The sequence below is a fragment of the Typopeltis vanoorti genome, chromosome 26 (assembly GCF_054136105.1).
Source record: "Typopeltis vanoorti isolate ZY-2024b chromosome 26, IOZ_Tvanoo_1.0, whole genome shotgun sequence".
NCBI lineage: Eukaryota > Metazoa > Arthropoda > Arachnida > Uropygi > Thelyphonidae > Typopeltis > Typopeltis vanoorti.
In genome coordinates, this window is record NC_143574.1 from 23,228,432 (window position 1) to 23,244,147 (window position 15,716).

At 35.8% G+C, this 15,716-nt stretch overlaps 1 protein-coding gene across 1 annotated transcript in view; it reads right to left on the reverse strand.

Annotated features, from left to right (window-relative positions):
- The window catches only part of Atac1 (Ada2a-containing complex component 1), a 92,758-nt gene extending 77,302 nt beyond the window's left edge, over positions 1-15,456 (reverse strand). Inside the window, exon 1 of the mRNA XM_090415070.1 lies at positions 15,306-15,456. Within this exon, the coding sequence (XP_090271196.1) occupies positions 15,306-15,343 (38 nt within the window). The 5' untranslated portion in view covers positions 15,344-15,456. The remainder of the gene's footprint in view (positions 1-15,305) is intronic.
- Between the last annotated feature and the right edge of the window lie 260 nt (positions 15,457-15,716).

Sequence of the window (15,716 nt, forward strand, 5' to 3'; positions counted from 1 at the left end):
GGTACATGGCAGGAATTTGAAGTTTTTTTGTTTAATAAGATTTCCATTCAAAGGAATTTTCTTTTGAGCGCATCTTCTTTCTAAATCATTAGAGATTTCTTCATTTTTCTCTTAGAAAATTGCGTAGACGAGCAACGACCTTTGCACTTACCGTTGACTCAGCAATAAACACTTTCTCGGATTTTATGTTCTTTGTGTTTGATTGTTTGAATTGTTGATTCATTTAAATTGAAAGCCCTTATATCAACTGGCTTTTCTCCATTTTTCAACCGATGCATGATTTTGATTTTAATTTTTTTTTTTCGAGACAAATTTTCTTTTCAATATTCATTTTTTTCCATTTCTATGCAATTTGTGGCCATTACTATAAAAATAATTTTTTTACATAAAAAAGCATTATATATTAATTATGTATGTAATTCACCAGAAAATAAAGTGTTCAGCTTGAGATAACAGACTTATGATTTTTAATGTGCTTTCCTGGCAGAAAACAAAGACATCATCATCATCAAATTCCTGCCATGTACCCTCAAGGGGTGTACAGGATATGATAGAACTACATGAAAAAAAATTACATCATTATTAATTTCCTATCTACAATTTTCCTCCAAATCAGTCTGTTACTTGTCAAGACTCCAACTTTATCAGATCTTATATTTCTATCGTCTAAGGCACTTTGTACCGTATCAATCCACCTATATCTTGGTCTTCCTCTGAGTCGTTTTGCTGCCAACCTGGCAGAGAACACTTGTTTTGCTAATCTTTCCTCGCCCATTCTGTTTAAGTGACCATACCACCTCAGATTAGCTCTGCTAATGCATTCCTGGATGCTGACAATGTCAAGTTCATTCCTAATATCCTCGTTTTTAATATGATATTGCCATTGATGCCATCTGTTCATGGCTATAATCTTTCTCAGGACTCTCATATCTGTGGTCTCTAGTCTTTGGTCAAGTGTTTTACTTCTGACCCAGCTCTCAGATCCATAAGTTAAAACTGGTTTGAACAGTGTCTTGTATCTAATTTAGTGTTCCGACTAATTTCTCTCTTATTCCATATGAATTTATTCAATTGACTTCCCACCATACCAACTTTGCTGATTCTGTTGTCTATTTCTATATTTAATTTACCATTTTCAGTAAAAATTGTGCCTAAATAGCTGAAATGTTTTACTTGTTCCACAGGTTCTCCATTCACAACACAGTTGACATTTTCAATGATTCTGCCTATTTTCATTGTCTTTGTCTTTTTATTGCTGACCTTCATACCATATCTATTACAACAGCTATTCAATTTAGTCAGAGAATCTTGCAGACTTGTAGCGGATTTATTTAGAAGTATAACATCATCCGCATAAAGCAAAGAGCTGACATTAACATCTCCAATTTTCATATCATGTTTAATACCACTTTCCTTCATAATGTGATCCATATAGATAATGAATAACAGAGGGGATAATGTACATCCTTGTCTCACACCAGATTTAACATTAAACCATCTTCCTGTACTTCCTTCAATTCTAACTGCTGACTTACAACTCAAATAAAGACTATGTATTGCTTGATATAATGTCTCATTGACACCATATAACTGCAGCGTATTGAATAGCTTCTCTCTTGGCACCTTGTCATATGCCTTTTCCAGATCGACAAAACTTAAATACACATCTTTGTTATATTCCCATGCTTTCTCGACTATTTGTCGTAAAGTGAAGATCTGATCCTGACAGCCTCTATTTGGCCTGAATCCAGCTTGTTCTTCACCAAGCTTTTCTTCCACAATTCTTCTCAACCGTTTCTCAAGTATACTTGCATAGATCTTGCCAGGAACACTCAGTAGGGAAATACCTCTGTAATTCTCACATGCAGTTTTATTTCCCTTTTTATATCTGGGTACTATGAGAGCTCTACTCCAATCATCGGGAATTCGTCCTTCTGTCCAGGCTTTCTGAACTATGCAGTGCAGCCACTGTAAGACTCTTATACCACCATACTTCAGCATTTCTGGTCGAATATCATCTACTCCTGCTGCCTTTCCACATTTCAAGCCTTTGATGGCTTTTTCTACTTCAAGTATGGATATGTATTCCTGACTGCATGCCTGGTCAGTGTTTTTTACCACTGTGCTGTCATCACTGCTTGTTTCATTTAGCAGTTTTTCAAAGTAATTACTCCATACTTCAAGGATATCTTTTTCTCCCATTTTCATGTCACCTTTATCATCTCTAATTCCTTTTACAGCACTCTTTCCTCCATTCCTAAGCTTCTTCAACAACCTCCAGAATATTTTGCCACCTTCTTGATATTTATTTTCTATATTCTTGCCAAAGTCCTCCCATGACTTTTGTTTAGCTAGTTTTACACAATGTTTAGCATTCTTGCATTTGTCTCTATATTCTCTAAGAGCACAAGCTGACTTATTTGACAGGAACTTTTGGTATACTTTCTTCTTTTCCTTCACTGCCTGTGTCCACCAGGGAGTTCTGATTTTTTTATCCTTACAGACAACCTCACCACATGCCTCTCTGGCAGAATCAATGTTTTCTTCAGAGTTTGCCACTGAATCTCCAAGGTTTGATTCCTGTTCTCAAACTCTTTCATTTTTTCTTCAATAATCTTTGTGTATTTTAGTCTACAGTTCACATCTGAGAGCTGCTCAACTTTTATTCGCTTTAAAACTTTCTTACATGTTATTCTTTTCAATGTGAAATTCAATTTTATCCTGCTCAAGACTAAATAGTGATCACTTCCAATTTCAAATCCTCTGTACACTCCGGTGTCCTGCATCAGGGAGAAAACATCACTATCAACAATAACATAGTCAATGAAACTTTTCTTATTCCTAGCCTCTTCTCTCCATGTGAATTTGTGCACATTTTTATGTTGGAACATGGTGTTAGTAATAACCAGTCCATGTCCTGAGCAGAAATCCAACAGATATTTGCCATTATTAGGCTTGCTCTTTTCTCCAAATTTTCCCAAAATATTTTTGTATGTCTCACAATCATTTCCTACTCTGCTATTTAGATCCCCAACAAGGACCAACTTTTCATTTTTTTTTGTGTCAGTTGCTTTTTCTAAAGCCTCAAAAAATTCCTCCACTTCTACCTTAGTAGAACCTTCTGTGGGACCATAGGCACAAATAAGTCTCATTGTCCAGTTCCCCATTCTCATATTTGCCCACATTACTCTACTTGAGTAATGTGGGCAAATATTCTCATAGTTGCCCACATTACTCTACTTCCCCATTCTCATATTTGCCCACATTACTCTACTTGAGACTGACTGCCATTCAAGAAGATTAGCCTCGTATTTTGTGTTGAATACTATGGCTACTCCTACTTTTCCTTGATTGTCATTGCCTGAATATAACATTTTGTATTTATTGCTCAGAAAGATCTCACCAGTTTTGGTCTTTTTGTTTCAGTCACCCCTATTATGTCGATCTGGTACTTATCTAATTCCTAAGCTAGCTCCATTTCTTTGCAGTTCAGGCTTCTTACGTTGATAGTACCGATCTTTAACTCTGGTGATGTTGATTTGGGGTTTATTTTCAGATTTGTTCCAGTAGCTGACTTTTCGCTGTTTGCCCTGGTTCCCTGGCAAAAACAACGGGGGCCTTGTTTAACCGAGCGACGCCCCAGCCGGCATGAAATTTTGTCATGTTGTACCATCATTCTATATTTTGGTTTAACCAATAAGAATACAATTTGGTTGGCTAAATCCCAAATTGCCAGCCCATTCTCGTCCATTCAGTATCCAAGTAGATACCCAACAGGGTGCACCACGAGAAGGTGAGGATTGGACATTAGGTCAGAAGCCCTAGTCGGTTTTCCGCATTCCTTTAAAGGCCATGTGGAGGTCTCCTCTCAGTTATACAGCTTTGACCCTTAAGCACCCCGAAAACAAAGACAATTTTCAATTGTTAATTGTCTTCATTTTCTGCCAGGAAAGGTATACAATTGACGTACATGCGTGCTAAAAGGTATTTCCCCTAATATAAATTCGCTATTTATAACTACTTGCACGATACGGGCAGAGACAAATTTAATGAAGATAAAATTTGATTTTTAAGTCGCGCAGTGAAAAATATATGAAAAGATAAAGGATTACTACAATTTCTAGACTGTGTTTTTGTCAAAACCGCGTTATATAAGTACCGCATTGAACAAAGGTTACTACAATTTGTAGACCATGTTACATGGAAACTGTGTTGTATAAGTACCGCATTATACGAAAGTTACCTGTACTGACCATTTAAAACTATATATTTAGAAATTTATGTACATTTAATCATACAAATACAACATTTATTTTACAAATGATATTCTATATTTTTCAATTTAGCTACTTGAATACAAATTTACTATTTCTAGATATACACAAAGCTTTTGACTCTGTATCACATGAAGTACTGCCCTAAATGGTTCAAAAATTACTTAAATGCCAGATCACAAATTGTAAAAATAAACAACAGCTATAGCAGCTCCAAAACAGTAGACTGCGATGTACCACAAGGATCTGTCTTGGGAATAATTTTATTTAATATTTATATCAATGACTTCTGCAATCTTAAACTAAACAGTAAAATAAATACTTTTGCAGATGATATAGTAGTAATTTTCTCTACAGACACAGCCGAACAAATGAAAACCATCGTGAATGCTGATCTTTTGAATGTAACAAATTGGTTCCAGTCAAACAAACTCATTCTGAATGTCTCAAAAACTAAATACTTAAATTTTAACTTGCGAATTACAACTGGCAAAATGAACTTCACTGCACAATTAATTTTGCATGATTGGAATTGCAGGACAAATTCAAATGCAACTGCGAGAAAATAGAAAAAGTCAGTATAATAACTTACTTGGGATTAAAAATTGATAGTAGTTTAAGCTGGAAACCACATAGTACTGATGTCGTACATAAAGTAAGGATTATGTTAAACAGACTTGACTACCTAAACAGATTCTTAAATTTAAATATGCTAAAAATATTATATTCTGCCTGGATTCAACATGGTATATTAAGTTGGGGAGGAATCTATCACACTACACTGAAATCTTTAGTCTTGACTCAGCATAAAGTAATTAAAATCTTAACTAGAAACAAATATAAGGATACTGCAATGTGTAATAAATACACCATACTAAACATACTATCCCTTAGATATTTATACGCCTATAGTGCTATAGACGTATAAATATACTGGTAGACACAGAATCTACCAGATTCTGTGCTCTTGTGGATCATCTTATTTCGGACAAACGGAAGATCTGCCTCTATTCGGCTAGAAGAACACCAATCTTATATTGAATACTTTAAACCTGAAAAGTCTGGACTTGCAGAACATGCCATCTTCACCAGACACAGAGTTCATTGGAGAAAGACAAAAGTTCTTCACAAAAGTCAGTTTCTCATGGAACGCCTTTATAAAGAAACATGTGAAACTCTACTTCATTCTCCTAACTTAAACAGATTTGACGGCTTACGTCTATCCCCTTTATGGGAGATAGGAAAGATGAACTGATTTGTAAAGTACTAACTTTTTATTGTATTGATTTTTTTTTTTAAGGAAAGTTATTGACCTTTTTAGTTATCTTACACCAGCTACTTAGGTGGCGCTTTTTAGAATTGTCACTTATTGTTTAATTTGAGATTAATGTACTGAAGATGCCTGTGACACACAGGCGAAAATTATACTATTAAATAATCTTTGTACGCGAGTTTTTTTCCGTTATTAATTTTGTATCGATATGTCTACTCACGGTATACCTCTTTTAAAACGTACTTCAAAATGTAAATCACTAGAAAGATGACTGATGTTCTTTTCAATGATGTGAATGAAGTCCAAGACGGGGAATTTTTGGAGGGCTAAATTGCAAACTTGTGGCCATGTGCTAGCACATTCAGTTTGTCTCCTGTTAAAGGATGACCTGACAGAAAGAATCTTTTCTCTCATCCCAAAACTCTCTATTTGGATGTAGTACACATGATGACATCTATCTATCTAACCTCAATTGTAATAACTGCCTCACCATTCCTAAAGTGTGGGAAATTGTTATCCTTAACTGTATTAAATTTCAAAAATAAAATTTAAAAAATTATCTGTAAGCTCAAATTTCTAATTTTATTTTCAACCCAATAGTTTTTAACCAATTAACACATAACCATATGTATAGAGGGATTCCAATGTAATGCATGCCCTCTTAATCTTTCTTTTATTCAAATTCCTTACTGTTGTTCTCTGCCCACGCTGATGTCTTATAATATATATGGCAAAATATGTGTACAGTAAATTAGTTTTTACTGTGTTACAACTGATTCTATAACCAGAGGTACCAGTGAATATAAAGGAGGGTAGGTTTCCAAATGGTTCATTGTCTCTGTCATCTTTACTCTCAAAGTGGATAAAATTCAACAGCATTTAGCAGAACAGAATACCTTTATTGTGCTTGATGTATATGGCTTGAAAAAACTTCTTCTTTAGACAATATAATTTTGTAAGATCTGATGATATTTCAAATTTACTAGACAATTATTTCATCAGATGTATCACTAAGAAAGAAACATTCTCTTGTAATTCCATATTCATTATTATAAGACCACTTTACATAAAGCACATTTACAGACAAATCACTTTCGGCACTGACATATCTAGCAGGTTGATACCTCAATGTAATAATGAACAAATGACTCGACATAAGAAGTAGAAACAAAAGAACCTTGCACAATGAGTTGAATGAAAACGACAGATAGCAATAGAAACAAATCACTATGGCTTGTGGATCAACAGTGACCCACAATATAATAAATGCTCTAGATATAATTATGTATTAATTGGTGATATTATGAAATAGTATGCAATATTTTTTAATAATGGAAATCATAAACAGCCTGAACAGAAAGTCTACTGTGAGCCATTAGTGACTGATGCAACATGGAATGTGTTAAATGATCAGTAAACAGATTTCCCAATGCAAATGGATAATTCAGATTTCTATATATTCATCATTCATTTATTTATTCGTGTAGGGTTCTCCGCATTCCTCGACCACCCTTTAGACTGGTTGAGCTCGCCTAATTATTATTACTATTATTACGGGCAACTCCAGGGAGTCATTAGACTCATCGAGGGAGGCCCCAAATCATATTCATCACAACTATTCGACATTCATACAGTATCTATCATACCTCGCCTTAAACTCATTCACTGTCACAGCATCCACCACAGACTCAGGGAGCGCATTCCACTCATTCACTACTCTAAAAGTAAAGAACCCAGCTCTAACACCTTTACTAACCACACTTTTTCCCAGTTTCCATGGATGTCCCCTAGTCCTCCCACAACCAGCCCTGTTCTCAAAAATATCTTCTGAATTAATTTTATAGAAACCCTTCAGTAATTTGAATGTCTCAATCATATCTCCCCTCCTCCGCCTATCAACCAATTTTTGCAACCCACAAATCCTCAACCTGTTCTCATATGGTTCATTCCACAGACCTGCTATCATCTTGGTCACTTGCCTCTGGATCCTCTCCACCTCCTCCCCATCAAGAAGAAACCTAGGTGACCAAATCTGAGCACAGTAGTCGAGATGGGGTCTTATCAAGGCTCGATACAGAGGAACAATAACCTGCTTGTCAATGTATTCTTCAGCAACCAAGTGATTTGATGAGCTGATTTGGCCACTTTTGCAATGTGTCCCCTAAATTTCAATTCCTTATCCACCAACACTCCTAAATCTCGTGCCTCATCAATTTCCTGGAGCACGGTTCCAATGCAGTAAACTGCCGCCAATCTTTTTACCCCAAAATGCATAACCTTACACTTTGCCACATTAAATTGACATCCATTCTCCTTAGCCCAGACCTCCAATCTATCCAAATCATCCTGCAAAATTTTGACGTCATCTGCATTCACTATTGCCCTACCCAACTTCGCATCATCCGCAAACAAATGAACTGTTCCTCTCAGATCCTTTCCTATATCATTTATGAACAAATTAAACAGCAGTGGTCCAAGAACAGATCCTTGTGGCACACTACTAGTCACAGGCCGTCTTGTGGACTCTACTCCTGAGTAAACCACTCTCTGATATCTCTCTGTCAACCACCCTCCTATCCATCTCACCAACCCTATGTCCATTCCCATATGCTGCAATTTACTGATTAGAATTCCATGTGGTATCCTGTCAAAGGCCTTAGCAAGGTCCAGTAGAATCACTGTAAACCCATTACCCTTATCCAGTTCGGCCGTCACTGTGTTATAATACGTGAGCAAGTTACTAAGGCATGACCTACTCTTCACAAAACCATGCTGTCTCCGATACAGTATCCCATTTTCTTCTATCCAATCTTGTATTTTCCTCTTGACTATTTTCTCTAAGACCTTGATAATGATTCCTGTTATGCTGATTGGCCGGTAATTTTCAACAGCAGCCTTGGAACCACCTTTGTGCAGTGGAACTATTTTCCCCTCTTTCCACCCCCCTTGGGACTGACCCAGTCCTGAGGCTCAAATTAAACAAAATGGTCAAGGGCACTGACAATTCTTTGGCCGCTTCACGTACATAATGAGGGATTAAGTATGTATCTTTTTGACTGTAGCAGCGTGTGTTCAAGGGGATGGTTTGCATGCTTGCAGGATGAAAAAACCCCAGATAAACTGAGGAAAAGAACCCTACTGTCCATGCTCAAGAGCGGCTAACTTGGAATATGGCTGAGAAAGATCCTTAAGCTCCTCACGTCGTTAAAGGGAACTGACCCTAGGACACTCCTTCCCCAGGAATATGGTTGCAAAGCTCATAGTCACTAGGCTAACCATGTGGACATATTCATCATTTAAAAATATACACTACATTACCAGACAAGAAAAGTGGAAATCATTAAAATCTAATGAGCATCTTACTGATGTGGTTATGTTAAAATGATTAACAAAGGTTTTGTAATTACACATTACAAATTAGTCAAAAACAGATGGATCCCATGTATTTCAGAGCATAGAATTTAATAGTACCAGTATTTTTTTCAGCACATCATTATTCCTTTTTTTTTTTTTTTTTTAAATAAGTATGCTAAAAGAATGAATGAAAAATGAATTAACCCAATCCTCAACATGGAGGACTAAATTTATATATTTACATCCCAGGCATTGTGTCTACATGGTCCACAGCTCCATATGCAATCTATTCAGAGCAGCTCTAACAAGGAATCTTCCACGTCAGGGATTCCATCCATCTATTTCACTTCATTCCATTTATCTTCCTAACCTTAAAAATTACGATCTGATTTTACCATTTTTTAAATGATCTTCATTAATTATCACTTCCAGAGCATAATTGGCAGAATGGGACATTGTATCCCTTGAGTGAAAAAGATCCAAGCTGAGAGGAATCTTATTATTATTATGTGACACCTCCAAGGAGTCCAAAGACTCATTGAGGGAGAGTGTGCCAACAGCATCGAACGATTATCCCTTCCAACTACTAACTGTGCTCAAACTTGCTTAATTTTTTGCATGAGCCATTAATAGCAGAGGTTCTACCAATCGACCAACATTATAAAGACTTTTTCAACCCAAAGTGAGTTGGCTGATCTCATATGGTGGTAGCAGGAATTTTCCTTCCAGACTCAAGATTTTCAGCATCAAGCACTCAGGTAAATTGGCCAGAGCATGCAAGCAATTTACTCACAAAAATTAGTGGGCAGTAAATGACAGTGTTGTATATAGATGGAGGAGTAAGTAGTCCAGACAGTAGGTTGTGTGTGTATAATGCCTTCCCTTGATGAGTCTCTGGACTCCTTACGGATGCAATATAATAATAATCTTAAAAAAAAATAATAATAAAAAATCCCATTACTGATCCCTCTGAACTGACCATGCTGTGGCATGTCACCAGTCTGTTTCCTCTGTCATATTTTGCTGCTCTCTTATTGCACATCGCTTTTGTTTAGTGATGCTTGCACCTGTAGTTTTTCCTATGTATGATCACGTTTCGGCCAAAGTACCATGTCCCATGTGTTGCCTCCTACATATCAAATCCCATCTAGGATCCAAACAATTAGTTAGTATGATACAGAGGTGACAAGAGTTCCTCCTACAAACTTGGGTTCATCATCCTGCAAAACAGGTAAAGCAGTCAAAAGAACATTCACAATTAAAAGAAAAAACACACCAGTCTCATAAACTTGGCTGTTCAACCATAATTCAAAACAGTTTACCCCAACCTCCACCATATACTGTATGGTGTAAGATACACCATACAGTGTATGGTGTATCTTACACTTGTTGTGTAAGATACACCATACACTGGTGTATCTTACACAACAAGCTAAGGATGAACATTATTACTGAAGATTCAGATGAATCTTCAGAATCTTCTTGTGGTAGCACTCAACAGGATAAAAAGCAAAAGGCTGCACTAAGCAAACTATGTTTGAAGGAAGCTCTTTACATGAAAGAATAAAGTTGCAAACTGGTATGTCTTGTAATATCTCAAAGACATCATCTAGATGATTTCACGATGGGCAAAATTATTGGAAAGCTTGAAGATGGCCACAGACTTACTGATTACCAGAGTTTGGAATCTCACATAGTGTTGTATCCAGGCTCTGGACAGTGTTTCAAACCAATGGAATATGTTCCTGGCATTTGTTAAGAGGTTGTCCTTGCTCTGCCATGGACCATGAAGACAGATTTTTGGTTATAACAGTAAAACATAATTGTTGCACCACAGCAGGTCGACTTGCAAGTCAGCTCCATTCAAGCACAGGTATGCAGATATCTTGACAAACTGTAGCAAGGCATCTGTGACAAGTTGGCCTATACACCTGAAGGCCTGTAGCTCGTGTCCCTTTGGCTATATAAAAATTGGACAGGACACCAATGGGCTAACGTAGTCTTTACAAATGAGTCAGTTCTTTCTTCCGATTCTAGACAACACTTGATTTGGTGTGAGAGCGGTACTGCTTACCATCGTGAAAATATTCTTGAAAGGGATAGATACAATGATGCTGGGGTCATGGTGTGGGAGAAGCATTATGCTTAATGGACACACCAGGCTATAAGTGCTGGGAAAAAAGGGACCATCACTGGTGAACAATATTGCAAGGAAGTTATTCAACATCACGTTCGACTGTTCTGTGGGTGCTGCAGGCAAAGAATATATTTTATGGATGGCAATGCCACACCACATCGTACACAAGCAGTGGAGATACTTCTGGAGACTGAGAATATGAATCGAATTGAGTGGCCAGCATATTCCTCGGACATCATCCCCATAGAACATGTCTGGGGATATTAGGGAGATTTATTGCTGCTCAACATTCTCTTCTAGAAAATAAACAAGGCTTTCGCCTTGCTCTGAAGGAGGAGCAGGCCAGTTTGCCTCATGAACTCCTGAATCACTTGGAGCTAAGCAAGGTATGATGTTGTGAGCATTGCAGTTTGAGGTGGATATATTCCATACTCAAATGTCTCTCCACATAGTTTTCTGTAAGCACTGTACATTAATTCCTTAATTACATCCTTAGAAAATTTGTAGCTTTTGCCAAAAATGAATTGCAATTTAATGTGCATAAAATTTATAACACATTTTTGTGTAATATAATTTATTAGGATGCTGGCAATAAATTTATGCTCACATTTCACTGTCATGAAAATATTTACATATACAGGTAAAAATGTAGTTCATCCTTAGCTTTTGGACACACCAGTGTAGTTAAGCAGCTCAAGGAATATATTCTCCTTATTCACACATGTTCTTTTCTGCTTCCAAGAAATGTTTTCCAAAGTTAAATAATTCAATATGATCACTTACTAGTCTCATCTGCCTGAACATTTCAGGATCATCTCCCTCCTTCCACATCCCAACTAAATATCTAAAATTCTTGCTCACCTCAGCATAACATCATTTTTTATCTCATGCTTTAAATAAAATTTTTCACAAGATAAAAATGGTATAATGTCTTGTTTGTGCTTTGTTTATAAAGTCCTTCTTGCATGCTCAGCAATAATGTAATCACTTTTAAATAAATAAGGATGTTATTTATTTAAAAAAAAAAAAAGACTACTATTCCAAAAGCATTTGTTTCTTATTATTTCCAGAAATTGTCAAAAGTCTGTTTCATACTTATTGTGTACATGGGAAAAATGCGTAAGGCGTCTTGTTAATATTTTACATCAAAACGGCTTTTAACTCCAATCTGAATCATTTTAAGAACTTAACTGGTAAATTCATAATCGAGTAACTAAGTAAAGGATTCGAAACTGTAATAAACAAAAGAAATAGCGTTCTATTTGGTACATGATGTGAAATTCAAAGTGGCCTACAGCTGTTTTGGCTTGACTGAGGTAGTCATAAAATGACCATTTGAACTAACAATTTTTTTTTAGTAAGATATAACCACACATACCCTGAGGTTACAGAGGGCATCATTCCACTATCATGTAACTGATAGTGCCTTGTGTTCTGTAACAAGTGTTTTTTTTTGTGCTGAGGATGCCAGCTCAAAATCCAACAAAATATTTAACATTTAATACATTATCATATTTTGTTCTTGTGATGTGATGAGTCAAAACCATTAAATAACTAAAATGAATGACTTCTAACATATGTCTTTCTATAAACATTACAAGCTTTTATATTTATTTTGGAAGAGTTTGCAAATACTATTGGTGGTGGTCGTTGAGGGCAATAGATGGTGTGGTAATGGTAGTGGCGTTGCATTTGGAGCATTCTTTCAGAGTCATAACCTCCTTGGCAGTATTTGTATAATAATAGTAAGTGCTCTTCTTGTAGATAAACTGATATGTTGGTTACACATAACTTTAAATTTTTAAGGAAATGACAACGTATACTAAAATATTAATTAAAAAACTTTAATCAATACCTTTCTATATTTCGACAATGTTACATTGCCATCTTCTGGGAACATAAAACTATAATATGTGCATGCAGACACTAACAACGAGCAAATGAACGTGCACTAACAATGGGCAAACGAACCTTATTATATACAAACATGACAATGTATACCAAAGTATACATTGTCATTTCCTGAAAAATTTAAAGTCAGTAAGCGCTCTTTTCGCTCATTTTTCTACAAAGGCAATCTGCATCATGCATCAACAAAAACAATTTTTTTTCTCAAAATATGAAGTTAGAATTGTGTTTTTTTTCTAAAACCAGAAACTGTTTAGATAAATTCGAATATCTGAGATTATTTAGTTCCTTCTGTTCAATTAGACTTTTCGTTGATAACTTCCAATCCACACTGGAAGCAGGATGTTTATCTTCTCAATCCAACAATATCTTGTAGTGATGATGAAGTAAGTGCTGGAATATCTAATGAGTGAGGCACTGGTGCAGATACTTAGTTATTCAGATATTCCACAAATAAAATTAAAAAATGATGCGAAATTAAATATATGCACTCTAATGTAATAGACTATCATTTCATTGTCGCTTCTCTATTTGTTTACATGTATACTGCAAGCAACATGTTTTTAGGTATAATATTTTTCTTGGTCACAGACCTTGCTTAATTATAAAGTAAGTTTATTACAATTAGAACTTTGGTTGATGAAGTTAAAGTTTCATGAAGTCAGTTTCCAAGACAAAGACAGATTTCATAAATCTTTTGAGTGCTTAGCAACAAATTAAATAAAATCTGTAACATCAGCTTATACTTTTAGAAAATGATTGAGAGACTACCTCATGGGGCTAAATAGTGTTGGCTTTTATTTTAAACACATATTATTGACAATTACTCTAAATGTTATATATTATGTTTCAATTATTTTCCGTATGTATTCGTGTGCCCTCATAGATAGTTATTTAGTGACTGTATCATCTACATTGTATTTTTATAGTAACCAGGACGGCTATGGCCCTTGGTTACACACATTGTACAGTTGGTGGAAGTTTATTTTTCACTTGGTTAGACTATAATAAATTTAGTTTAATCCTTTATCCAAGTGTAAGCAAACAAAGTTTGCGCCTGAAAATATCTTCAGGACTGAGGTAAGGTGGTGCAACACCAGGCAACTCTGAGCAAAGGTGGACCAAGCTCTCATCACTCCTTGTCTCAGTATCCCCCATAATGCAAAGCACATCTCCTTGCGGACATGTATACTGCTATGCATTAATGGAAGGTCCACTACCCAGACCGGTTTCAACCTTTATTGAGGTGTATTTAAGTAAAGATCTCTCTCTAAAAATTAGACAATCCCGAAAGATCGCCCAACTCAGTGTTGTTTCACTCAGTGATAGGCACACCCCATCATCGAGAAGAACTTCTCTGCATGCTCTACCCAGTGGCAGGCTCACCCCACCACCAGACAGAGCCATAATCTCAGGGTGGCTCTACTCAGAGACATGCAAAAACCTATCTCAAGCAGAGCCTCTCATATATATTTCTATCCAGCATGGGAGGCAGACCCAAACATGGAGATACTAAGGAAGTAGGAGAGGTCATATTTACCTATAGGAGATAAATATGAGATAGCAATAGGAGAGGTCATATTTACCTATAGGAGTAGCCAACAGGTGTACCACCTGAGAAAAGAAGTGATGAGAACTTGGTCCACCTTTGCTCGGAGTTGCACCACCTTACCTCGGTCCTGAAGATATTTTCAGGCGCAAACTTTGTTTGCTTACACTTGGATAAAGGATTAAACATTGTACAGTTCTTTCTAATCTATTTCCATTTTCTGTTCTTTATTCCTATTACTATCAATCTCTACATTACCACTTGGGAAATAATTGTAGGCTATTTTTGTCATGTTTATATATATATAAGGGCCGTAGCCGTCCTGGTTACTATAAAAATACAATGTAGACGATACAGTCACTAAAGAAATAATAAAACATAAGCCAATTGGAAAGAGAAGACAGAATAGACCTCAAAAAAGGATATTGGACAAAAAAGGACAATGAGACCGGAACAAACCATATGGTCTATACCAGTAATTAGCGTTATGAACATATTAGTGTACTTTTTACTATCTATAATTATCACTTGTATTGTTCTAAATACTTGCTGCATCTGCTGTATTATATTTTCATTTGTACTACTTATTCAGTGTTAATAAAATTTCAATTTCTCTCACTCATCCTTGTGAAATGAAAACGTTATAATCTACTATTTTCTTCGCAAAATTAAAAATGAATAAAGTTTATTTGGCTAACCCCTCCTTCAAAAAAATATTTTTTTAAATATTTATAATAAAATGAGAATTTTCCAAGAAATAATACCTAAAATATTTTTTTTTGTTTACAAATGACAACATGTAGCACCTACCTGTGATATTTTTGTATCACCTTCTCGTGAATTGTCATGAAATGATGTTTTTTTTTTAAAAAAAAAAAAATAATAATAATAATAATAAGCGATTAGCAACACAACCGCAAAGTATCCATTATGATTTTTTCTAACACCAGGACATTAAACCGGATGTGACGTCACTGTTTACTCTCCACACAAGACCATGTCGTTTTGATGTTCATCACGTAACATGAATGACAGCTAAAGCACTACTGTGTATCATTCAATGGCTTAACTCTTGCGTATGCTGTCTTACAACAAATCTGCTGTGCAGTATACTATCGCTTTCTTGCCCTGACAATGGTCAGTTGAATAAGTATGCTTTTTTTTTTAATAAGGAAAAAATCTGTAAAAAAATATGTCATACATTTTTTTACAAGCGCATTG